At 36.1% G+C, this 25,576-nt stretch overlaps 2 protein-coding genes across 8 annotated transcripts in view; one reads left to right on the top strand and one right to left on the bottom strand.

Moving 5' to 3' along the window:
* Rnf141 (ring finger protein 141) overlaps positions 1-25,576 on the top strand; it is a 37,971-nt gene that overhangs the window by 8,931 nt on the left and 3,464 nt on the right. For 2 of the 3 annotated variants that reach the window (XM_077798179.1, XM_077798177.1), the window contains 3 exons: positions 1,553-1,661; positions 5,668-5,849; positions 9,609-9,716. In XM_077798179.1, coding sequence (XP_077654305.1) covers positions 5,707-5,849; positions 9,609-9,716 — 251 coding nt within the window. In that variant the 5' untranslated portion in view covers positions 1,553-1,661; positions 5,668-5,706. Of the gene's footprint in view, positions 1-1,552; positions 1,662-5,667; positions 5,850-9,608; positions 9,717-14,549; positions 17,995-25,576 lie in introns of those variants that run through there. The other variant, XM_077798178.1, reaches the window with a different exon arrangement.
* Ampd3 (adenosine monophosphate deaminase 3) overlaps positions 18,309-25,576 on the bottom strand; it is a 46,624-nt gene continuing 39,356 nt past the window's right edge. For all 5 annotated transcript variants that reach the window (XM_026395867.2, XM_026395870.2, XM_026395866.2 and 2 more), the window contains 4 exons: positions 24,982-25,102; positions 23,607-23,780; positions 21,760-21,870; positions 18,309-20,810 (listed from right to left, as the gene is read on the bottom strand). In XM_026395867.2, the coding sequence (XP_026251652.1) occupies positions 20,634-20,810; positions 21,760-21,870; positions 23,607-23,780; positions 24,982-25,102 (583 nt within the window). In that variant the 3' untranslated portion in view covers positions 18,309-20,633. The remainder of the gene's footprint in view (positions 20,811-21,759; positions 21,871-23,606; positions 23,781-24,981; positions 25,103-25,576) is intronic.

The raw sequence follows: 25,576 nt of genomic DNA on the forward strand, positions 1-25,576 counted from the left end.
TTTTTTTTTTTATATTTTTGTATTGTCTGATTTTTTTTTACAATAAAAATGTACTGTGGGTTTAAAAAAATTCTAATATTTAAAAATTTTTAATCATCCAAATGGTAGTGTTTAAAGCATTACTTCTGTGACCATATTTTTAAAGAATAAAGTAAGATTGAGAATTTAGTAGTATCATAGAAGAGGGTGCTTTTTGTTTGTTGCTTGGTTTCAACTCTTAAGAATGATTGGTTAACACTTTCCATCTTTTCAGTCTTAGAATTCATATGTGCAGGCTCTGTCTATTCTATAATATTTTGCCTATTGACCTAAAGATATTGGCTAAAATACGTCCTATAAAATCACCTACAACTTTATTGTGTCATACAAAAGTAATGGTAAAGAATATATTTCTTTTATTTAGCACAGGACACTTCTAACTGGATTTGATATTTTTTTGCTTTGCTGTATTAGGGGTTGAACCTAGGGCCTCAAACCTGCTGGACAAGCACTGTATCACTGAGCTACAACTTCACCCTCTGGATTTAGTTCTTAAAATCAATTTGTGGGGAAGGGGGTAGTACTAGGGATTGAAGTGGATTAAACTATGTTATATACATTTATGAATATGTCAAAATGAACCCATTATTTGTATATCTATAAATTTAAAAAAACAATTTGTGTGGGTTAGAGTGCTCTCTGACAACTGTAGTTAAACCTATTTAGAAGTGTGGCTTGGTAGCTGGGAAATAGAACTAAAAACCGGCAGGACAGAATTATTTTCACTGGCAGACTTTATTTCCTAAGTCTAATTGTTTTATTTCTGATGGTATCATTTTACTTAGCTCTAAGTCACTTAGTTGAATCTGCTTTACCGTACTGATGCTCAGAGAGAAATGTTAATAATTATAAATGGAAACTTCAATGTTTAATTATGTCTTTGAACTGGGTATTGACAGTATATTGAATTATTCTTTAAAAGAGTTATGTTTTCATGTTATGTTTTAGGGGCTCTCAAAATTACTCTGCTGGGAGAGGATAATAGAACCATATTTAGTTTCTCAAGGGGTTTGTTTTACTTGATCACTCCCCAGATTGTCTATAAAATTAAAACTTTCGAGGAGTTCATGTTATTGCTTAAGTAGGACTCAATGAACAGAAAGATATTTCTCAATATGTATCTCAACAGTCAATATTTGGATTTTGGATAAGTGAAACTGGACTAAACTTTTTCTTTAGATACTAAATTTCTTTGACTTATTTTTCCTAAATGTCTTTCTTAGGACTTCAAAGATAATTAAGATATAGATATGAAAAAAGAAAGAGAGATTTATACGTATTACTCCATAAATCTCTTGGCTTTAAAAACTTTGGAAATTAAGTTGTATGTTTATGTTCATAATATTCTCTATTCCTGTGTTTTAAGAATCTAATTATTACAGTCATGGTTATCATTTGTCTTTATGTGTTTTCTTTGTTTTCTATTCTGTTTGTGTTTCCTGAATCTGGTTTTATAGCTCTAGTATTGTATGTGACTTTTCATAAATTAATAAATATGTTTGTCTCTTTTCAGAACTGCTAAAGTGGCTTCTGGCCAGGAAAAACATCTTCTCTTTGAGGTACAACCTGGGTCTGATTCTTCTGCCTTTTGGAAAGTGGTTGTACGCGTGGTCTGTACCAAGGTGAGACTGATGGAGACTTCTGTTTCTGAGCTTCAACTATTTGGGGGTTAAAACCACATTTTAAAGTGTAACATCATATAGTGGAAGTAAATGTTAATAATTTGGTGGTCTTGTAAAGCATAGTTTTGATACTGATTGCCTTCCAGCTTACTGATTTGTCTAATTTTGATGTATTACAGAGATTTTTCTAATCAAAGAAAATGGTAGTAAACCTTTATCTTTTTTTGAGTTTTAGCTGGCTGAGGAGTCCTGTTTAGCACTAAGATGGTACTTTAAAAATTAAAAATATCTTAGAAGATCATTTCTTTCAAAACATTGGGTTTTGTTCATTTAAAAAATTCACTAGAAAGGTTTGATTTATTTTTTAATTCTTTGTAATGAATTTGTTTTGATAATTCTTAGTAATGGATTTTTCACCATCAATACACTGTCCTGTAGTTAAGTCTTTATATTTTAGATAATTGAATATTTTAACTCAACTAAAAATACAGTGGTAGCTGTCAATGAGTAGATTAGAATAGGCAACTCTTAACTTCTTGAAGCCATAGACATGTGAATGAAAGGTAAGGATTTCACTGGTCTTCCTTAAGTCCTAACCTCTGTTCTAAAACAAAGATGCAATTAAATTGTCCATTTGCATATACACTATAAGTTGGACATTAAAAATGCCTTTAAGTCCACTCCTGACCAACTCATAAAGAACCCTAGGGTTCATATTCCCTTCATACACATACATTAGCAGGAAGAATGTGCTTCTCATGACTAGTTTAGATTATACTAGTTAGTATTGACTCCTAAGTCATTTTAGGGGGTTATGAATGCCAAAATAAAATCAGGCTCTCCCAGTGATGCAAAGCGGAAATGCTGCTTGGATATCAGCCAACTGTTTCTGACACATCTTTTGTTTCTCCATGTCTAAACTTGATGTCTCTTAAAGGTCCACCTTAGCCACCATCTTTTATAAAGTTTTCCATAAAAACTTCCCTAATAGGAATTCTTTTCCTCTTCTAAATTCCAGCAGCACTTTATTTACACTTCATAATTAAATTCAGCATTAAGAATAAAATAATTAGGTTCTTGGCTTGAAAATTAGATAGTAAGCTTGTAAGGGCAGGGACTAATCCTTTTATGCCTTACTGATGTAATCCAGTGCTTTGCATCTGATGGGAACTCAGCATATGTTGGGTGATCAAAAGTCTTTTGCAGATCCAGATGCAGTGGCTATCAGGAAACTTCATGAATTATATGTTTCATCATTCTTGATATTTAGACTAAAATTTTAATTGTCCTTGAATTTTCTTTTTTTCACTCATTTTCAGAGTCCATTCATAAATGAGTCCTGTTAGTTTTGTCTTTAAAATACATTCAGAACCTAACAAGTTGTTACCATATGCACTCTATTCCCACTCTATCCCTAGTGATCATCACCTCTCACCAGGATTATTTCCACTTGTCTCCTAACTGGTCTCCCTGCTCCTGCTCTTGCTCTGCTGTGCCCATTTTCAGCACAACAACTAGTCTATTAAACATCACAATTTAAAATGTAAAGCAGATCATATTACTTCTTGGCTCAAAGCCTTCCAGTACTTCCCATGCATGTGGAATAAAAGTCAATTCATTTTAGTCAACAAAGTTCTATATATTCTATCCTTACCTTACTCTCTAACCTTATCTTCTGCCAATCCTCCCTCTCATTCTGTTTCAAGCACTCTGGGCTCCTTGTGCTCCTCGCTTGGTATACATCTGCCTAATAGCTTTTAAACTTCCAGAATTGACCCACAGCTATTCATATATGATTCATTCCTGTACTTTTTCAAGTTCTTAAATGTCACCTTCACTGTGAGATCTTCCCTCCAACCCCTCAACATTCCTCCTCCCTGATTCATCTTATCCACAACATTGATGTCCATCTAACCTAATCTGTATTCTGCCCGTATAGCCTACCTATCTTATAACTTGCATGAGGGCAGATTTTTGTTTTATACACATTATGTCTTTAGTACCTATATTTTTAGTATCTGGTGTACATAATACTATAAAATCTCCATCAGTAAATGTAATAAATATAAATATTTTTCTTTTCTTTTTCTTTTTTTTTTTTTTGATGTGTTCTCACTGTGTTTATCTCAAACTCCTGGGCTGAAATGATCCTCCTGCCTCAGTTTCCTAAGCAGCTGAGACTATAGGCACATGACATCCAGCTACCCGGCTGCAGGAATCCTATGATAGGAATAGTTAGTGTGATAAACTTTGCTAATATGGTACTAAGCTTATATAAATTTTTCCATAATTTCTTCTGTACTTTATAGTTCCAAAGGAAGACTGGCCTACTTTCTCCAGCTGTGAAGTCCTATTCTATAAACTGATAAATTTCTGTCCCTTTTAATTCTATTTATTTGTTCTCCATGTACAGTCTTTTATTATATATTTGCATCTCCACATAGATCTTACCTTCCAAAAAATCAATCAACTTTCCAGTTAGTAAAGATGAATTTATCATTTGAGCTAAAGCTCAAAATTCAACTACTCTTTGTTAGTATTTAATGAACTTTGGGTACAGAGCAGAACTTAAGTACTCAGTTTTTTTAGTCATAGTAGAATGGCATATGGTTGTTGGATTCAAGTAAATCTCTTAATTTTAAGTTCTTTAATTAAGAAATAAAAATGAAAGTATTGTGAATATTAATCTCTAAAATTAATTTCTTAACTCTGGAAAAGTCACTTAACCTCATCAATTCTTAATAAGATAATCGCCTAATCAATCTTACATAATAATGCAGTGGCACCCTCTCCTCCACAAAAAGTCTTAACTGGGCTTCTCCAGAAATCTTCACCATGGCTGATTTTAGGACTGTCAGCAAAAGAGTCTCTACAAAAGAATTCAATGTAGATAAACTTCCTATTTTTGTGTTGCCCTATTTTACTTGGCCACTGGCCAGGAAGAAATCGGCACTCCAGATGTCGGACACCCCATTACTAGTTTTTCACATTTATCCAGTATAGTAGTTTGTAGATGTGCAAACAAGGCCTCTGACCTTGAGCTGGAGCTTCACAGAGATGTCTACATTTCTAAGATAAGAGAAATTACCAGGTGGGCTCCATGGTAACAGCTAGCAGGGGGAGGAAAGAAAGGAGAGAAAAAGCTTTCCCCTTCTCAGGTGTTGACCTTGAAGGGTTAATGTGCCCAGAACAGTGAAAGAAAAAGCCTCTTTTATGTGAACTTCTGAGCCCCTCCCCTTACATGTTGGGTATAAAATTCTGAAACCACCTGAACTCAGGGTTCAGGGGATTGATTTATTACTGCAAAAGCTGTGCCCTCTGAACCTGGCTGCAGCCAAATAAAACTATTTCCTGCTGCTAACTTTGGTGCTTTGCCTTGTCTGTCCTTACAACAATAAGAGTGTTCAAATAAAATGTATCAAATACAATACATTTGTATATATATTTTAAACACCCACAAATGAAGGGGACATGGTATTATTCATTTACACAGACCCTTACTTTCTCAAATAATTTACAAATATTGAAAACCTCTGTTTTGGTAAATGGATGACATTAGAGAAGATAATGCTAAGTGAAGTAAGCCAATCCCAAAACAAATGCTGAATGTTTTCTCTGATATAAGGAGGCTGACTCATAGTGCGGTAGGGAGGGGGAGCATGGGAGGAATAATGAATTCTAGATAGAGCAGAGGGGTGGGAGGGAAAGAGAGGGGGCAGGGTGTTAGCAAAGGATGGTGGAATGATGGACATCATTATCCAAAGTACATGTATGAAGACACGAATTGGTGTCGACATACTTTATATACAACCAGAGATATGAAAAATTGTGCTGTATATGTGTAATAAGAATTGTAATGCATTCCACTGTCATTTATTTTTTTAAAAAAATCAATTTAAAAAAATTTTTTTTAAAAGAAAAAAACCTCTGTTTCCTAGGATATTTGGACTAAATATTTGTGGTTCCCCCACACACTTTTTTTTCCTTCATTTCTTTGTATTTTTAGATTAACAAAAGCACTGGCATTGTGGAAGCATCACGGATCATGAATTTATACCAGTTTATTCAGCTTTATAAGGACATCACAAGTCAAGCAGCAGGAGTGTTGGCTCAGAGCTCCACCTCTGAAGAAGCTGATGAGAACTCATCTTCTGTAACATCATGTCAGGCTAGTCTTTGGATGGGAAGGTATATAATGCATAATCACTGTGTTTTGCTTATTTCCATTTGTACAAAACACTGAAATCTCATTAATATATTGGCTGGTGCTCATTGTGACACCTTAAATCTTTTTGTCTCAGTTGGTATTATATCCCAGATCACTTTTGGATCATTTTGTCCTTTCTTTCTTTTTTCAGTGCCAAATTAAAGCTAAATTAAAGTGGTTCACACCAGGTAATGTTTCTGTCAACCCAGTCTCTAGGAATCCACTTTCTATATGCTTGCATCTGATTATAAAGGAGATATTAATAAGAATTTGGGTTCTTAGATGTCAAGCCTTTAAAGGAATTAGGTTCAAGAATTTGGCCAAATCATTTCAGAAAGTGTCTAATTGAAGGATTAAAATTTAAATAATGGCAGTCCATTTAGGAATGAACAAGTCGTTGGTGCACGTATTGCATATACTGAGCTACCAGAAGGAAATGAAGTCTGCCAGAGAATTGTATGATGGTTCTTGTTTACTCAGGCCTAATATGTTATCGTTATACCTAAAGTGTTTTTTTTTTCCCTTCTCTATTATGCTTTTGGCCTGTGAAAGCTCCCACCTGTTGCCATTTGACAATCATGACCATAATTTAAATTTATAAATACCTCATTGGAAAAAGAGTTGCGTGAGTCCACACATGTTGACATCCTGTCTTTTTGTCATATTGGATAGACAGCAGAAATCTGTATTGACAGTGTCCTTTCCTAGAGTTAGGAATGTGTATAATCAAGAATTTCTCTTTTATTGTTTTATTTGCACTAGCATTTTCTTGTCCATCCTTAACCAACTGGTTTCCAAATGCTACATTGCAGTTAAATTTTCCATTTATCATTTCCTGTTTATCTTTAGTAGCTTTCATGGCTAAGGCTGTTAGACAAATGACATGCCAAATGAGGTTTAGAATGTTGTAGGTAGTATTTAGGCTTATCTTTCCTTTACTTTATAAAGTTAATTTTTCAAAGACAGGGGTCTAATTTTCTGCTTTTTTCTTCTCCTTCTTCAGAGTGGCAAATTTTTTTAAGTGTTTTGAAAGCTGAGGATGGTGTTTACCTATATATTTAAGCCATATGGTAGCAAATGAAAAGAAAGTAATACTTCTTTTCTTGTTGTAGTCATCTTAATGAAAGAGGTAAAAGTGTTATCTCTTCATGTGTCCTTGAGATGGGGAAACTCAGTAGCTTAATGGTTAGTTAGGGCTGCTTCTTCCTTTGTTTTTTGGTTCACAGTGACACCCTGATATACTATTTCATAGAAAAAGACTTTCCAAGTTGAAGAAGATCTTAAGGGACCTTTCTTTATACAGTCTGGTTTTACATCTGATGCAAGATTTTATTAATGGTTTACATCTATTTTTACAGGATATTAGAACTCATTAAATCCTCACGGTAACCCCATAGAAGTATAAATATTGGCCTATGTCAGATGAAGAAAGATTTAAACAAATAAATGCCTGATTAGAAATTGATATCACTGAGACTTATATTTAAGCCTGTCAATGCAGCCATGCTCTAACCTCAAAGATCTTATAGTACTATACTTCTGCAAGTTTACTTTTCAGTGGTTTTGAAGAGGGACCTAAAGTTCTGTCAAGACCCAGGGTGGTGCCAATGCTATTGACCCTGAGATAACACTTGGAGTAACAAGATTCTATTTAATCGTACTTGACCAAGTAGAATCCAGTTTTTACTTGCAAATTGGACAACTGCTAACCCTGCAGTTCTATGAAACTCAGTGTCTCTGCAAAGCAAGCCTTTCCATGCCCAGACAATTCTAATTACTATGAAGTTTTCCCTTTTGCCTTGTGTTCCTCAAAGTATTGAAAATCTGGCTCTCTGGACACAGCACAGATTCCATTACCAAGTCATGTGTATTCAAATCCTTGATCCACTTTTTCATCAGTTTTCTCATCTTTTAAAAGAGGTTAAGAATAATAGTATCAGTCCCAGAAGAATGTTGAGAAAGTTTTGTGAGTTAATAGATATAAATCTCTCAATGCCTTGCACATAGTATATCTATAAGAGTTAACTATCAGAGCTGGGGCTGTAGCTCAGTGGCAGAGGGCTTGCCTCTAGCATGTGCGAGGCACTGGTTCAAGCCTCAGCACCACATGAAAAATAAGTTAATAAACAAAGATATTGTGTGTCCCTCTACAACTAAAAAATATTTTTAAAAGAATTAACTATCATTCTTATTAAATTGTTGCAGTGTTCTATTCCTTGCTTTCAGTGGCTGACCCTCTGGGATTGCACTAAAAACTCTATTCTCTCTTCCAGCCCTCAGATATTTGAAAACGAATCAAATTCTCACTGAAACTTCTGTTCTCCAGAATAAGTACTTCCAGTTCCTTGGCCTGTGTTTATATGGCTCTCTTCTTCATACTGTAGGTTTTCCTGGACAATACTTTATTGGTCAATATTGTGTTCAGAGTATGAGGTAGAGAAAATTCTTTACAAGTGGTCTAACAGGATCAAGTAGAATAAGACCCTGCTCCTTCTTATCACTGTGCTGCTAGGAAGGCCAAAAAACAAACAAACAAACAAACAAAAGTACATTGTACAGGTTCCACTAGCTATTTCTGTATTTCCTGTGTTTTATCTCTATAATGCTGTTCTTTGTAGCCCTGTGCTCCTCACTTTTAAATCTAATCTTCAGAACACTCTGACACTCTTTGTAGATTGTTCTATTCTCTGAAACTGCCACCCAAGTCTACATCCCAGATGAAGATTTTAATACTCTCAGAATCAGAGACTCTAACTTATGAGGGTCTGGTATAGATCTAAAAGACATTTGAATGTTGAACTGACTATATTTCATCAGATATAACAGATTCACATTCATTTAAGTTTTCATTCCATTTCACCCTTTCAGTTCAGTGGCCGCTCTCTTTTTCCCATGACTAAAGTATAACACTTAATTTTAATCTATTACCACATCCTAATGATTTGTTTTCTATCATGCTCCTTAGACCAGGCCCTAATTATCTCCCAAGTGAATTTCTGAAATAAGGTCCTAACTGGTTTTGCTTTCTCTACCATCACTCATTTTGTACTCCCAATTAATCTTCCTTGAGAAAGAGAAAATGGCTATTTTGAGTTGAATTACTAAGGTTGAAGTTTACAAAACTCATAAGTGCATCCTGGAAAGGAAAATGCTATGTGCAAAGGCAGTTCAGGGCACTCTGAACTGTGGCTGAGGCAGAAGTTTCAACATTTCTTTTCTTTCCAAGAAGACGAAAAGGCTTTTTGAGGACAGAGATTTTGTGTTCTATCCCTTTTGTGTTTTCCATAGCATTTGATACTTAAGATTAAGCTATTCTTTTACTTATATGCCCACTATCAGTATCAGCAGTGCAAGGTTCTGATGCACAGTTCATACTTTACTGTTTTGTATCCTATGTGATGGATAAATAATATATTGATTGAAGTCATTTGTATAAATTCAGTAGATTAAAATGGGCATTTTCAGAAAGACATAAATAATTCCAGTTTTTGTCCATGTTTTGTTTTCTTTAATAATCACAGAATTTATCTTTTATCCAGTCTTTATGAAATTTATCCCTTAGTTTCTTCCCTAATATAATTTGCTACCCTAAAAGATAGTAATTTTAGTTTCATATTAACTTTGCACATAAGTCATATTGTACTTTATATGTGTTTTAATGCTTTTTAAGGCAATGAAAACAAAGTAGAAATCATATGGACAGAGAATATCCTTGTCCCAGCTCAGTTTTCACATTGCAGGGTGAAGCAGCTGACGGATGAGGAGGAGTGTTGTATCTGTATGGATGGGCGGGCTGACCTCATCCTGCCTTGTGCTCACAGCTTTTGTCAGAAGTGTATTGATAAATGGTAAGTTATCTGCTGCCTTCAGGGATAGGCAAAGGTCAAATGAGATAGTATATGAATAAACTTTGAAAAGTACAAAAAAGTATTGTAGTTAAGTATAAGAGATTTCTATTCTTTAGTATTTTGAATTTTATGATATAACTGCTGCTAGTTAAAAATATTTTTATACATAAATTTTATAAAATGTGGGAATATAGCTTGGTTTTAACATTTTTGTTATAAGGAAATTTGTGCCTGATTTTAATCTAAAATCAAATGTTTTTCTTTTTCTCAATGGATATTCATATGTGCTTAGAAGGTAAGTCTTTGTGTATTGGATTTGGTGAGCTAGGTCAGCTAGCTAAACTTGTTATTTTACAAAATAAGAATCAAGCATTTTGGAGGACCTATAAATGACATACAATAAATTACATGTATGTAAAGTACAATTTCATGTTTTGACATACATATAGACCCATAATAACCATGATCATGATCACAAGATAATGAGCAAATCCATTGCCCCCCAAAATTACCTTACACCCCATTGAAAAACCTCCCTCCCAACCTTTCCTCTAGTTCAGGCAACTGTTAATCTGCTTTCATTTGCTGAAAAGTAATTTTGGATTTCATAGAATTTTTATAATTGGAATGATATAGTATGTACTTTTTGGGGGGAGTGTCTGGCTTATTTTATTTGATATAATTATCTTTAGATACATCCACTTGGATAAATTACAAATAAAAGCTCCTATATACATGCATAGGCAAGTTTTTTGTTTTTTTATTCATTTGTTCTGGGTTTTTGTTTTTTGGGTTTTGTTTTTGTGTGGTACTGGAGATTGAACCAATGAGCTACATCCCCAGCCCTTGTTTTTTTTTTTTTAATTCTCACTAAATTGCTGAGACTAGCCCCAGCTTTGAAATTCTCCTGCATTAGCCTCTTACATCACTGAATCACAGGTATATGCCATATGCCACTGTACCTGGCTCATTATAAATATTTCTATGGACTTTGATTTTTTTCTTGGGAAAATACATAGAAGTAGAATAGCTAGATTGTATAGTAGGTGTGTATGTTAACTTGTTAAGGAACTGCCAGTTATTTTCCAAAAATGTAACTTTTTATTACTACCACCAGCACTGCATAAGAGTTATAGTTGCTCCAAGATATTGCCAACACTGGTTATAGTCAGTCTTTTTAATTTTAGCCATTCTAATCAGGTATATAGTAGTATCTCATTATGGTTCTAATTTGCCTTTCTCTACTGAGAGAAGATATCAAGAAGCTTTTCACATGCTTACTTACCATCTGTATGGTTTTTTGTGAGGTGTAGCAGATATATATATCTTATCAGACACAGTATATGTTTTACACATTTTCTCCTCTGTGGCTTTTTTCATTCTTTTTTTGGGGGGGTGGGGGGAGGCAGTATCCCTAGCCTTTTTTGTATTTTATTTATAGACAGTATCTCACTGAGTTGCTCATTGCTTCACTGTTGCTAAGGCTGGCTTTGAATTCATGATCCTCCTGTCTCAGCCTCCCAAGTCTCTGAGATTACAGATGTGAGCGGCCATGCCCAGTTTTTTTTTTTTTTTAAACTCTCTTAAGAATGTCTTTGAAATAGAAGCTTTTCATTTTGATGAGGTCAAATTTGTCAGTTGTGATTTATAGTGATTTTTAATGTCCTAGTATAAGGAATCTTTTCCCTAACCTGAGGATATTAAAAAAAACTCTTCTCCCAAAAGTTTTATAGTTTTTTAAAAATTTTACATTTAGGTATCTGATCCATTCTGAGTTAACTTTTGTTGAAAGACTTTTTCTTTACTAAATTGCCTCTTCATTTTTGTTGGGAATCATTTGTTCGAATATGGGCCTGTTCCTAAACATTTCTGTTCCATTGATCTGTTTGTCTATTTTATTCTAATACCATACTATCCTGATTATTGTAGCTTTATAATAAGCCTCAAAGTTGGAAATAGTCTTTTGGATTTCAGTGGTCTTTTAGATTTCAATATGAATCTTAGAATCAGTTTATCAATTTCTAAAAAAAAAAACTTGAAGAGATTTTGATTGAGATTGTGTTGAATAAACAGATCAATTTGGGGAGAATTGGTTTCTTAATAATATTGAATCTTTCAATACACAAGGTATTTCTTCATTTACTTAAGAATTCTTTCTCTAAGCAGTTTTTTACATTTTCAATGTTGCATATCTTTGACAAATTGTCCCTATTGTATATTTTATGCTATTTTTAAAAAATATATTTTTAGTTGTTGATAGACCTTTATTTATTTATCCGCGGTGCTGAGAATCGAACCTGGTGCCCCACACATGCCAGGCAAGTGCACTACCACTGAGCCACAGCCACAGCCCTTTTTATGCTATTTTTAAATGGGTTTCATTTCATTTTAAATTTTTTATTGCTAGCATATAAAAAGACAATAGATGTGCATCAGATCTTATGTCCTGCACTCTTACTAAACTCATTTGTTCATTTTGGTATTTTTATAGATTCTGTAGACGTTTTTGACTGTCTCAACAGTTTTTCAAAGTTTTTTTTTTTTTTGATACAAAATTCTAGACTGAGAATATTTTTATTTTCAGTACTTTAATGATGTTATTCCACCCTCATCTTGGTTGTATCCTTTTCCCATGGGAAATCTGTGGTCCTTTTTTCCTCTGGAGATACTGTCTTCTATTCTCCTCTTGGTGCCTTAATATTTTTATCTTTTCACTGGTTTTAAGAAATTTGAGTATGATGTATTTTTTTTCCTCATGTTTCTTGTTCTTGGAGTTTATCAAGCTCTTAAATTTGTAGATTTGTAGTTTCATCAATGTTGGAAAAGTTTCCAGCCATTATTTTCTCAAAATTTTTACTATTCTCTCCCTTCTTCTGGGAGTCCAGTTGCCATATTTTAGACCACTTGAATTTGTGTTTCATTTTGGATAGTTGCTATTGCTATGTCTTTCAAATTCATTAACCCTTTTTTTTTTTTCTTGGTTGAGGGCCAGGGTTACTGGGAATTTAATTCAGGGGCACTCAACCACTGAGCCACATCCCCAGCCCTATTTCGTATTTTATTTAGAGACAGGGTCTCACTGAGTTGTTTAGTGCCTCACTTTTTCTGAGGCTGGCTTTGAACTTGTGATCCTTCTGCCTCAGCCTCCCAAGCGACTCCCAGATCACTAACCTTTTTTCCTGCAATGTCCAGCTTTCTATTAATCTCATCCAGTATCATTTTGTTTACCTTAATATTTTAGTTTTTATTTCTGGAAGTTTGATTTGAGTTGACTACTTAATATAATTGGTCTTTCCTCTAGTGTTTTGAATACATGGAATATAGTTATAACTTTTAAATTTTCTTATTGGTTAACACTAATATCTGTGTCAGTTTTGGGTTATTTTGATTGTTTTTTTCTCTTCATTGTGGGTTATATTTTTCAGCTGTTTCTTTATATGCTTTGTAGTTTTTCTTGGATGCCAGATACTGTGAATTTTGCCTTTTTAGGTACTAGATATTTTTGTATTACTATAAATATTCTTGAGTTTCATTCTGGAATATAATTAGGTTACTTGGAAATAGTTTGATCCTTTTGGGTCTTGCTTTTGTGATTTTTAGGAAGGACCCCATCAATGTTTAATGCTAATTATGTCCCACTAGTGAGAAAAGACCTTTCAGAGTACTCTACTCAATGCTTTAAAAATTATGTGGTTTTCCAGTCTGACTGATAGCCAACAGGCCGTATCCCATGCCCTCTGTAAGCTTTGTTCTCTGAAATCCTCAGCCTCACATAGTTTCCTCATTTGAAGGGGAAACTATTTGTAGATCTCCAGAATTCTCTCTGTAGCTCTCTCCTCTCCAGTATTCTGCCCTGTGAACTCTAGCTTCCTTAGCCTGCAGAGTTTGACCTGTCTATTCAACCTGGGGTGTCTGTCAGGTTCCATCTAGATCTGTCCAGGCCCCCTTTCTTTGCTTACCTCCTCTCAGGATCCACTGTTTGTGTTGCCTAATGTCCAGTGCTTTATATGAAACATATTGTAGCACTACTTTATAAATTTTGTCCCATGTTTTAATTGTTTTAGTGGGAAGATAAATCTGGTTCTTGTTGGCCAGAATCAGAAGTTGTTTTTAAATTGTGATGTTATGTGCCCAGAAGAGCACATATAAGTATCTCATAAGATATCTCTGGGGAGCTAGAAATCAACCTGAATGGTATATGTCAGCTGGAGCTCTCACATTTCGTTTTTGGAGCATATTTCTAAATTTTTGAACAAAAAGCCAAAGAGCAATTGATATAGCTTCATTACTCTTTGGTCTCAGATTTTACAGAGAGATGAAAAGAAAAACACTTTTCCTTGTATGATATATTTCTGACTAAAATATGGTAACATTTGAAAAGTTTCCCAAATAGTATTTGACAAAAAAAAAAAAAAAAAAACCTTTGGAAAACAAAATCTTATTTAAGTAATTTTATATGTATTCTCTGCCTATCAGAAAAATCTTAATGCATATAAATTTAATCTCTTAAATTTGAATGCTCCACTTTTATAGTTTCCTTAAGAAATCTTATTGCTTATGAACCAAAGGACCTTCTGTCAGATCTTTAAGCATAATTGTATGTCTTAATTGAGAGTTATGAAGATATTACTTAGAAAAATGACTGGTACTACCCTTTCCTTCTGCCTTATTCCCCTACCACTGCCAAGAAGTTATTCCTAGGATAATGGCTTCCATTTAAATACAAGTAAATATTTAGTTTATTTTTTTATGTGCATATATTACTTGTCAAATAAATCCATTTTTTAAAAAAGGAAAGAAAACAAATTGTTCTTTTTTTGACTTCCCTAATAGGAGTGATCGGCACAGGAATTGCCCTATTTGTCGCCTGCAGATGACTGGAGCAAACGAATCTTGGGTGGTGTCAGATGCACCTACTGAAGATGATATGGCTAACTATATTCTTAACATGGCTGATGAAGCAGGCCAGCCCCTTAGGCCATGACCTTCCATGGGGGGAGATCTTCCTTTGCTATTGTGGGCTACAAATACATAGTGGTCATGGAGGACAAATGAAGGGATATTGTGGCAACGATACAGAAAAAGCATTTTTTCCCACCCTCTTATTTTTGCTATTGTGACAATATGTCCCATTTTTTAAAATAAACTTCCCATGTCTTCCATTTTGGTAAACTAAAATTTGCTACTATTGTAGATCATACTTCCCTATTATTTAACTGTTCTAATGTGTATTAGAACTAATTGCTCTTGAATCCTTTGCTAGCAGATAACAGCAATATTTCCGGAGGCTTTTTGACACTACAGTTTTTCAAGGCATGAGTATTCTGGAATCTTTTTTGTTAGGTTTATAAACTTTGAATGTTGAAAAGTTGTAGCCATCTGAGAGAAATTTTTAAATGACTAAAAATGTAGACTACATCAAAGTGCATGTTACTACTTAAAACGTCTTTCTGCTGGAATCTAAGGAGTATTTATTATGCCCCCTTGTGGTCAATTATTGCTCCTTTTACAATTTTACTTGAAGTGCTCCACAATTATTTCGTAACTTTATATAACTTCAGTGTGTTTTGGAACTATGTATTTTTTATTTTTTACTTAAAAATCCATTTTTTTGTTATATGATACAGTTTAGTTGAGGACTATAAAGTTGGGGCTTTGCCTTATAAATTAATTTCTGCTGGAGAACCTTCTTGGCTGTCCTGGAAATGCATTCCCAAAGCTAGATAACTGATCTAATTGACTTTTATAATGCTCATGCATTTGGGGAGTTTCAGAAGGAAATTTTTCTTAATCACAAATACTAAATTTTGTACTTCTAAATTATAATAAGTCATTCAGTGTTCATTTATGGTGCTTTTATTTTAACTTGAAGGCATCTCTCTGGGTTTCATAGTCCCTGATTTTCTTAGATTAAGAAATAAGGAAATAGGATGAGGCTTTTTCACCATATTTACATAAAACATCTCAGAAAACTAGAAGATAATTTGGCTTCCTTACTGCTTCACTGTATTTCCTTTGAAAATCTCCCAAAGAATATAATAATGATGAAATTATGGTCTTCATTAGCACCTCAACCATTTCTTTAGATTTTTGCTTAAGAAATATTAATTTTAACAATATTTCATCATATAGTAAAACTAGGGCTTGAAGTCTCCTTTAAAAAATATTTTAACATTCCATGCAAATTTTGACCTATTATTAACAAGTTACAAATATTCCTGTTTTTCTAAGTACCAAAAATTTAAGTTGCTACCTATTGATGACAGAAATTTTTGAACGTTAAGATTTTAATAGGGCTGGGCATGGTGGTCCACAATTGTAATCTCAGTGAATCTGAAGGCTGAGGTAGGAGGATTGCAAGTTCAAGACCAGCCTCAGCAATTTAGTGAGACCCTGTCTCAGTAAGAGGAATTGGGGAGGTAGCTCAATGGTAAAGCACTCCTCAGTTTAATCCCCAGTACCAAAAAAAAAAAAAAAATGGACATGCAAATAAAATAAAATCCATTTCAAGGAAAAATATCTGGCTAATAACTTGACTCCTGATAGGATCAGCTAATTACCAAATAGCTAAACACTCACTACTGGGTGTTTATGCAAGCAGAATACTGGAAGCTCTATCACATCAACATGGAGATGCACTTGGATGATTGTGTAACCTTGAGAAAGTCTCTTACTCTTGTTGGTAGTTTCCTATTTTAGAAACAGGTTTTTATCTGTGGTTTTCATACTACTACTTCAGCAGTGGAATCCTTTTTTTCAAGTAAAAAATCTTAGAACCCTTATATACATATGCATGCACACATTCTAGCCCACTATATTTCTTATTTTTTCATTAATATAAATTTTCTTATATAAACTTTATGTACTATAATTACTAAACATTAGGTTAACCAATGAAAACACATAGTAATGCATTGGTAACACATATATTAAAATTTGGTAACAAATTTGTACCATGAGAGTTGTTTTTCTTTTTTAAATCAAAAAAATTTTAAAATTCCAGTCAAATTTGCAGGTTCCTAAATCTTCTCCATTGATTCCTCTTATTACATGGAACGTTTGTTATTTGAAAACCTTAGGATAAGTGATCCTCTGAGATGTTTTCCAGATCTAAAATTTTAATTGTCATTTTGCATTAGACTGAGTTTAATTTGGAGTGTCTTAATTTTAAAACATTTCTGGAAATGAGCAATGTTGCTTTCCAGGTTTTTGATCTCTCCAGGTATAGCCAATGATTTTATCCCCCAGGGTCACCTTTAAAGGAATTATTAAACAGTGGCTTGATATTGCATATACCTTTTTATCTTGCAATATGAACTCCAAGACACTAACTGATCTACTGTGAAATATAAAAATGTTTTTTATTAGCCTTATTAAATGAACGTAGTTCTTTGCTCACTTTATTAAACTGAGTGATAATTCTTAAGATGTGAACTTTAGGTAGGTTCTATTGTAATATCTAATCATAATCATAAGAGTTGTAAATTTGTTTAATGGACAAAATGTATGCTTTTTCTATTCTGTACAGCTTTGTCTTTTTTAAATATGAAGTACTTAAATGCACTTACTATGATAGGAAATATGTGTGCCTTCTAGGATTTGTGAAATGGTCTCATGTTATTCTGAGGAACTTGTTTTGTAAGCTATAGTTTTCCCTTCTATCCTAACTCAATAACAAAGGGTTTACTTATAATGCTGTAGTACTTTAGTTTGAGAAAATGAGTTTGACTCTGTACTGAATTTAGAGGTTGAGAATAGCAGCATTTTAGCAATTTTAGCTAAATGAAGAGATTTCCTTCTTATGTTATTTCACATTCTTCTATACTAAATATTTATATTCCTTAAGAGGACTATTTGTGCTCTGAGGATTTGTGATGTTCATGTGCTACGTTTTGAGAATAATTTCAAATTGGACTTGATTTTCTTATATCCAATATACATCTGGATAATAAGGCTGTTTGGAAATATCTTTCAGTTCAGTGATTTTTAATGTTGGGAAGGTAGGTTCATTAAAAAGCAGTCTGAAGAATTTACATTTTATCTGTTATGTTTTAGTTTTATGTTATGTTTTGTTGTTATGTTTTATTATGTTATGTTTTGTTGATGTTTTGTTTGTTTGTTTTGTTGGAAGTTTACTTGGTCTATCCAGGAATAAGAAAACTAATTGGAGATTGGAGAAGTCAGCTGATAACCCACACTGACAATATAATATATAATATATAATATTGGCAGTAGTAATATTTTGCCCTATTTGACAGTAAAAATAATTGATAAAATACTCTATCTTGTGGTTGTTTGGTGTTTACCTCATAAAAATCATTTCCAAGATCCAAGAATATAATTAGAGATGCATCTTCAAAATTTTAGTGCTGAGAAAACACATAAGAGGAAGTGGCAGCTTATAATTAAATTTTCTGGTGCATATTATACTGTGGAGAAATTTACATTTTGATGTCAGGAGACATAAAAGCCTCCTCAGAGTGTATTCATAGTCTTACTGTCATCATCTTACTAAAAAAATATTTATTCTTTAGAGGTTGAGGGTACAGAAATTTCCACGGAGCTGTATTTATCTATGATTTGTGTGCCTTTTATTGGAGTTAATTACACTTGTTCTTTATAACAGTCATGGTTCAGGGATAGAACATTCAGGTGCACCACTAATATAGTTTTACTAGCACAGTACTCAGAAACAAGTAAAGAGATAGCTGGAGGGATGTGCTTTCAGCTCTGTTTAATCTAAGAGAAAGTAAAAGCCAGGAATGGGCCTTGATAAATACCATCCCAGGAGCTGAGATTTGTGTGCTTGAGGCAAAGAGTAATGATGTTGACTGTTTCAGTCATACAACTCGAAGTTACACAGAAAACACACTAATTAACACTGCCTCAAAACCATTCTTTTAGAAACCAGTGTACAATTGCCTTTGATTCCAACTGTGAACACAATGGAAAGAAAGAATTTACCTCCAAAAAGGCCAATCAAGTACAACAGTGTAGTCAGCATAAAGTGCTCCAGGAGATAGGTGCCTGGAAAGATTGCAGGACAGTAGAACCAACACATTGGCTGAGCAGACTAATGTAATATCCAGGGAGAGGAACTTTGCTGATAAGCCCCTAATAAGGCAGAAGTTAGAGGAAAAAGATAGCAAAGATTTACCTTCTAAGGTCTAATGAACTTCAGTTTGAATAATTTGAATTTTTCTAGTGAATGTCATCCATGTCTCAGTCTTAGTAAAAAATAAACTGTTATTGATAGCTTTTCATTATGCCCAATCTCAAAAAAAATTTTGATGTAAATATTTGAGATAGTTTTAAATTATTGAATCACAGTCCTAACATACTTTTATTTAATAATTAAAAAAATACTTGATACAGATAAAATTACAATGAAAAACTGTACAGTACTTGCTATGTTAGGGTGAATGTATACAAATGGAGACTTTTAAAAAATAATTTATAAGATAATGACAGGTTTTTATTCAGTTTCATAATTAGCTATATAATATAGCACATATGTTTGCCTAATACAAAGATTACATTTATAGTTTCATATGCTATGTTGACCACTGGAGGGGCAGGCATTATAAAGTCACAGGACAAGACAATCTAAAGTCAATACTCATGTTCCCACACAAAAACAGGGTTCTTCTAGTTTTGAGTACTTTGTTGAGTGCTCAGAGCACAGGTCCTTAAAAAGTTGCAAAAAGAGAAATTCATCCATTTATTCCATGTGCATTTATTGAGCACCTACAATGTACTAGGCACTAGTAACACAGATGAGGAATTCATTAACAAAGTTTAACTTCGGATTAGTCATAGAAATGCTTTCTACCTGGGTCCACTCATCTTCTGAAGAAGTCTTCGTTATCAGGTAAGGGGGAAATTTTGTCTTTGAAAAAAATGTACCAGGTTACAGTGGTTTAAAAAGAAAAAGTCATTTGTTCAGTCTAATGGAATAGCAGAGGAAGGACTGGATTGGAAATAAGGAAACCTAGCTCTAGTCGTCTTATTAGCTGTGTGACCCTGAGCAAACAAATTTCACTTCTGTGGCCTAACTCTTCATCGATAAAATAATAATTGGGCTACAATCATAGGATATTAAAACCAGAAGGAACAGAGATCATTTGGTTCTGTATTTTTTAAAGTTTTTAGTTTTCAAATGAAAATATGTAGTAGCCCCAGTGGAAGACTGATGAAAGCAGAGTCACTTTGACAGCCCCCAGAGCCTCACTTGCCCCATTTCCTCCCCACCCCTGGAATTGTTCTTGGGGGGGATTCACAGAACACATTTGTAAACACTTTCCAGACGAGGAAACCAAAACAGAATAGGAGTGCCCATGTTAATGAGCAAACTTGGTTTTATAAGTTAGAAAGGAGAGCTAAATAAAACAGGTTAAGAAATTCATAAAAAAAAAAAAAAACCAAGAAGGGAATCTCTTCTATTCCTCTCAAAGTAGCCCCTTTATGAAAGGGAGCTTTAAAGTGATTTTGTGTAAGGCAACCAGCTAGCCAAAGGCTCAAATGAACAGCTACCAATTAGCCTGCAAGGCCTGCAGAGAAAAGTGGCAGAAAACCACACAGGCCTCATGTCACTTGGCATTTGACCATGGATAATCCTGGCCCTAACTCTTTAGCCTCAGCAGGTACAAGAGAAATATGTGGAAAATTAGGAACAAGTACAGACTAGTGCCAGCTCCCAGGTGCCCGAGGAAAAGCTGCCATTTCTTACTCAGAAATACTAACAGAAGTGGGCATGTCTGATCATAAAATAAACAGGGCAACCAAAATCACAAGTTTAAAATTTCTTCAGACACATCCTCTTCACAGAGGAAAACCCTAATTTGGTATCTTGACCACTGTTAGCCATAGCTGACTTAAAATTAAACTAAAAGGTTAAGGTGCGTGTCGAGTGCGGACCTATTTGGTCAGGGCTGTGAACTCTTCTGATTTCATGGCATCAGACAGGAAGCTGAGCTCATTGCATAAGGTCTCATATCGGAACGCCATCCGGATCTGAGCAACATTTGTCTTTCGAATATCGTTTCCCTCAGGTCCTTCTTTGTAATAATTTTGTCCCAAAAACTTTTGCTTTTCCTGTGGACCAAGAAAAATACAAATAGATTCACTTTCTGTACCCACAAGGTAGCTTTGACATTAGCCATAACATACAGACTAGTCCCCGTGAAGCAGATTCCCCGTAAGTACATCTCCCCGCAGGACTCATAAAATTCCTTCTGGCCCCTGTGTCCCTGAGGATGTCACCTGACAGCCTCGGTCATTCATTCCTATGATTTCCTGGAAGGGAAGAACTGTAGAAACTGCTGGGGATGGAGAAGGTGTGGTGAAGATGTTAAGTCCTTCCTGTGAGCTGACAAGAGCAGACAGGTGTTTCTGGGGAACTACACACAGAATCTTGAGCCTCTGTTCCCTGTATCGTCATCCACAAGTACAGCACCTGAGGTAGCCTCTTGTACCAGTGACATTTCCCAGGGGAGGTGTCCCAGGAACTGAGATACCTTCCGGAGGAGGGTTCTCAACTCTGGCTCCACAGCAGAATCACAGGGATCTATACAAATATTGCTGACACCTGGGTCCCATCCCTAGAGTTTTTATTCAATTTAGATACTAGTCATCTAGTTTGAAAGTACTTAGTGGCTACTATGTGCCAGGCCTGTGCTAGGATCTGGGGATATGCATGCAATAAGGCTCTGCCATCATAGAGCTTCCATTCCAAGAGAAAAACATAAGTACATGTTACAGTGTCGGTTGTGACAAATGTTATAAAGAAAAAACAGATTTAAGGAACAGAGGAGGATGGCAAGTGTGTGGCTATTTTAGAGTGTCATTGAGTACAGGTCTGAAAAGGGTGGGGGAGCAGCCATGAAAGTCCAGGAGGCTCCTGAGGATCCTCCCAGAGCCCAAGAGTCCGTGCACCAGAGGCCCCGCTTGTTCTGTTCGCCACAGACCCCCGTGCACACAGTAGACATTCTTTGCCCATTTGTTGAAGGATGGAAGGGACAAGGGCAGCCCCATCACACCGTACCTGATGTGAGAGGCCACTCTGCAGCACACTGTTCCTGGCGATCTCACACAGGTCACACGTGCTCAGCTTCCACACTTGGGCTGCAATGGCATATTCCTCCATCAGTGCTTCCTAGACCCCTCCCCAGAGGACATGGATTAGATGTAGAATGTCCATTTCTACCCTTCACACATCTCCAAAACTGAAAACCACCTACACTGGAGAGTTCATTTTCCTTTACTACTTTTTTGGCACCTGAGTCTTCAAACAGCATCACACCTTAAATCCCAAACTCCTAGGATCTTTTCTATGTGAAATTTTAAGTTACCAAACAGAAATAAAAGAATACCTCTACATTTGGTTTTTGACCAGTACTGGGCTCTACCATGTTCAAAACTAAGTGCCAGTCATCAGTGATGCCAGGCTCTGTGCTCTGGGACAATCCCTGTTAAAAGGAGAATTCCTAATACCAATTAAATGTAATAAGAGTCTGTTCAAGCAAAACAAAACAAAAATGACTCATGAATAGGGCAGCTCCCTGAGCCAGGACAGAGAACTCCAGCCAACAATGGGATCTGACAGCATTTATAGAAAAACAGCACACAAAACAACTTCACTGGTTACAGCTTCATCAATCAACCAGTAAATTGTTACAGCTTCACTAGTTAGTTGGCTCCAGGGTCTCCTGTAACCAACCTAAGCTCAGTTACTGAATTGTCTATAATGGCTTGGTCTGTTGGGCTTAGTACAGGTGCCCATTCCAAATCCATGGCCTCCTACAAAATTTTTACCCCTCTAGTCAGGCACATTTTTAATAACTGCTCTTTAGAGTTACTTAATGCACTTTTTTCTTAAGATTTTAAAAGTATGAGTAAAGTACTGAGAGAAGAGATGGAACATTAAATAAGAATAAAAAATGGTCCTAGTACAAGCCAGGAGATAATGTTACCCCCAGAGGATGAGCTTTGTGCTGTGGTCCTGTGTCATCTTTTGGGATGTGACTGTCTGCCATGAATCCCCAGTCCTCCCATTACCTCTTCCCCCATCCACTCCACTGCCTCTGTCTTCTATAGCAGTGGTTCCCAAAGTGCTCCAATGCCCTCTGGGACACAAAGACCTTCTGAAAGGTCCAGCCTTTGCCAACTATGTATCTTTGTGAGGCAATATTATTTTCACAAATTTTGATAAAAACAAATTGAATGCAGAAGCAGATATGGGAACCCAGCTGTCTTCTATTAAGTAAGACATTAAAGGATTTGTAAAATTGCAAAACAAAGCCACTCAGTATTTTTGTTTTGGGAAATAGTTATTTTTCATAAAAATTGCTATTTATATAACAAGTTCATAGTGTTATTTTTAAATGAATTAATAGTTTTAAATGTCTTTAGTTTCTAATATTTTTCACTTTTCCCAGAAATACAAAGAGTAGTAATAATAATAGTATTAATAAAAAGGCACCTAATATTTTGAATAAATGCTAAATGCAGACATATTAGACTCTATTATAATTTTTAGATTATTTTCTTAATGAATTTCTGCAGGAACACAGAGAATTTTATGCCCATTTTATAAATGAAGAAGAATACAGAGAGGTTTAATAACTTGACCAAGGCCACAGAGCTAGTAAATATCAGAGAGGAAAATGGAGAAAAGCAAAGAAATGTACCTGTGTCTTCAAGGTTCAAGAACCCCAAAGAGGGTTCCTGAAAGAGAGACTTTTCCTTACCTGGGGCTCACCCTTTTTCTTTACTGTGTCACCAACCCCACCCCAAAGCCAAACTAAACCATGAGTACGGGTACCCACATGGGAAGACAGGCCAGGACCAACGGCTGCTTGGACACAGCCACCCTTCCCCCAGAGCCCTCACCTTTGTGTAGTGGAACTGCATGGGGTCATCAGTGGAGAGAGAGATGTGCAATCCCTTGTGCAGGAATTCCCGCAGAGGATTCTTGGAATATTCTAGGAAAAGGCTGTTGTTGCTAAGAGGGGACATAGCAATGGGGATCTGAGCAAGGTAGTAGAGATACTGCAATACCGGACTCTGCAAAAGAACCACCAAATTCCTGTAACACGTGCTGGAGGTTGGACAGTGTCCTTACAGGTCCCCAAGTTCCCCAAAGCCAGTATTCCCAGCCTACCTTCCCTTTTCCTTCTTTCCTCCATTCCTACATCACATGCCAGCCCCCAGGCCACAGCCTTGCTATCTACCCTCGGTTTGGTGTACACACTCTTGGCTTTAGAGTCAAGGCACAGTGAGGAGCAGAAGGGGCAGTTGCCGCAACCTACATCTTCATCTCCCCTCCCCCAGGGGACCCAAGTCAGGCAGGAGATGCTCCATTTGTATGGTTTTGTGCTTTGATTTCAAACATTCAAGTAGAGATTATAAACACTACAGCCCCTCAGTGTGTTCTGAAGGGATGGATGGGGCACACTTTGCCAAGCTGCAGGGGTCTTCTCATGTAGCGTGCACCCCACACAGAAATGTGACACAGGCTGGAATTGCCAGACCAGGGTAAGGGCTCCAAACAATATTCCTATGGAAGTGACCCAACATACTGGAAGACTAAGTACTCAGAGTTCATGGTAGCATTATTTACATAAGGGAGAAGTTGGATGGCTGATGTGTGCCCACCACTGGGACTAGTTGAATCAGTTGTAGACCAAGTGGCAGATAATTCATCTAAAGCCTTTGGAGTGAGGAGCCAGGTATTATATTGCAGCACAGAAAACTGCTTACTATATAGTGTTAAGGGACAATGTAGGAGCCAAATTTCTGTGTTTACTATTACAGATGCATTAAAAATATGCTGTGGGTGAGCCGGGCACATTGGTGCCCAGCTGTGATCCCAGCAACTCAGGAGGCTGAGATAGAAGGATCACAAGTTCAAGACCAGCTTCAATAACTTACCAAGACCATGTCTCAAAATGAAAAAATAAAAAGGGCTGGGGATGTGACTCACTGGCAGATTGCTTGTTGTGGATGAAAGATGGGAGTTGGAAATACTAAAAAGCTAATAAAGCTGTTTCCATAAATTAGTAGCAGTAAAGCTTTTTTATTAATTTCTCCATTTTTCAGAAAATCTCAATCATGACGTGTTTGGTTTTATATTACTTTCAAAATTAAAAATGAAACCAAGATGACTACAGACAGCCCAGCCCAGACAAAAGCCCTGGCCCTCTAGCACCACTGGCCAGGGGCGGACAGCTACTGCAAGGCAGGGTCCCGTGAGTGGCCTGCTTACCTTCTTGAGGAGCAGCCCATGGGAAATGTTGTCAGCAGTTAGAAAGGCAGACACCAGGTGGGTGATGGAGCCAGCCTCCCCACAGTGAGGCCGAAACAGAAATGTGCTCAGGCCTCGTTCCCTGTAGGAAAAGGGAGGCCCTAGGTCAGGAAGCACCTCTGGTTCACTTGGCTTGGGGTCCACACCCTCAGCCCAGGACCTACTTCAGGGAAGACTGTGCCCATGGCACAGCACAGCTGACCCAGTGCAGCCTAGAAATAACCCCTCCAAAAATTCGGAGGCCTAGAGTCCCTCAGAGCTAACAGTTATGATCTCCAGGGGCAGAGATAGGGCCTAGGATAACCCTGGCTGCCTGCTACCGACTCTTGTGCTTTCCTTCGTCTCCAGGACTTGTTTCCCATTCATGAGCCTCCAGGGCATGAAACACACCATGACAAACCAAGTCCAATCTCTTTATAACAAAAATGGGCAAACCGAGGTGCAGAGAGTAAGGCTGTATTCAGTGAAGCCACTGAGCAGGTCCATAGCAAAGCTAGAACTAGAATCCCCACCTCTAAAAGCTCATTAAAGGACTGCCTCCACCCAATACCAGGTC

The sequence above is a fragment of the Urocitellus parryii genome, chromosome 4 (genome assembly GCF_045843805.1).
Source record: "Urocitellus parryii isolate mUroPar1 chromosome 4, mUroPar1.hap1, whole genome shotgun sequence".
NCBI classification, from domain to species: domain Eukaryota; kingdom Metazoa; phylum Chordata; class Mammalia; order Rodentia; family Sciuridae; genus Urocitellus; species Urocitellus parryii.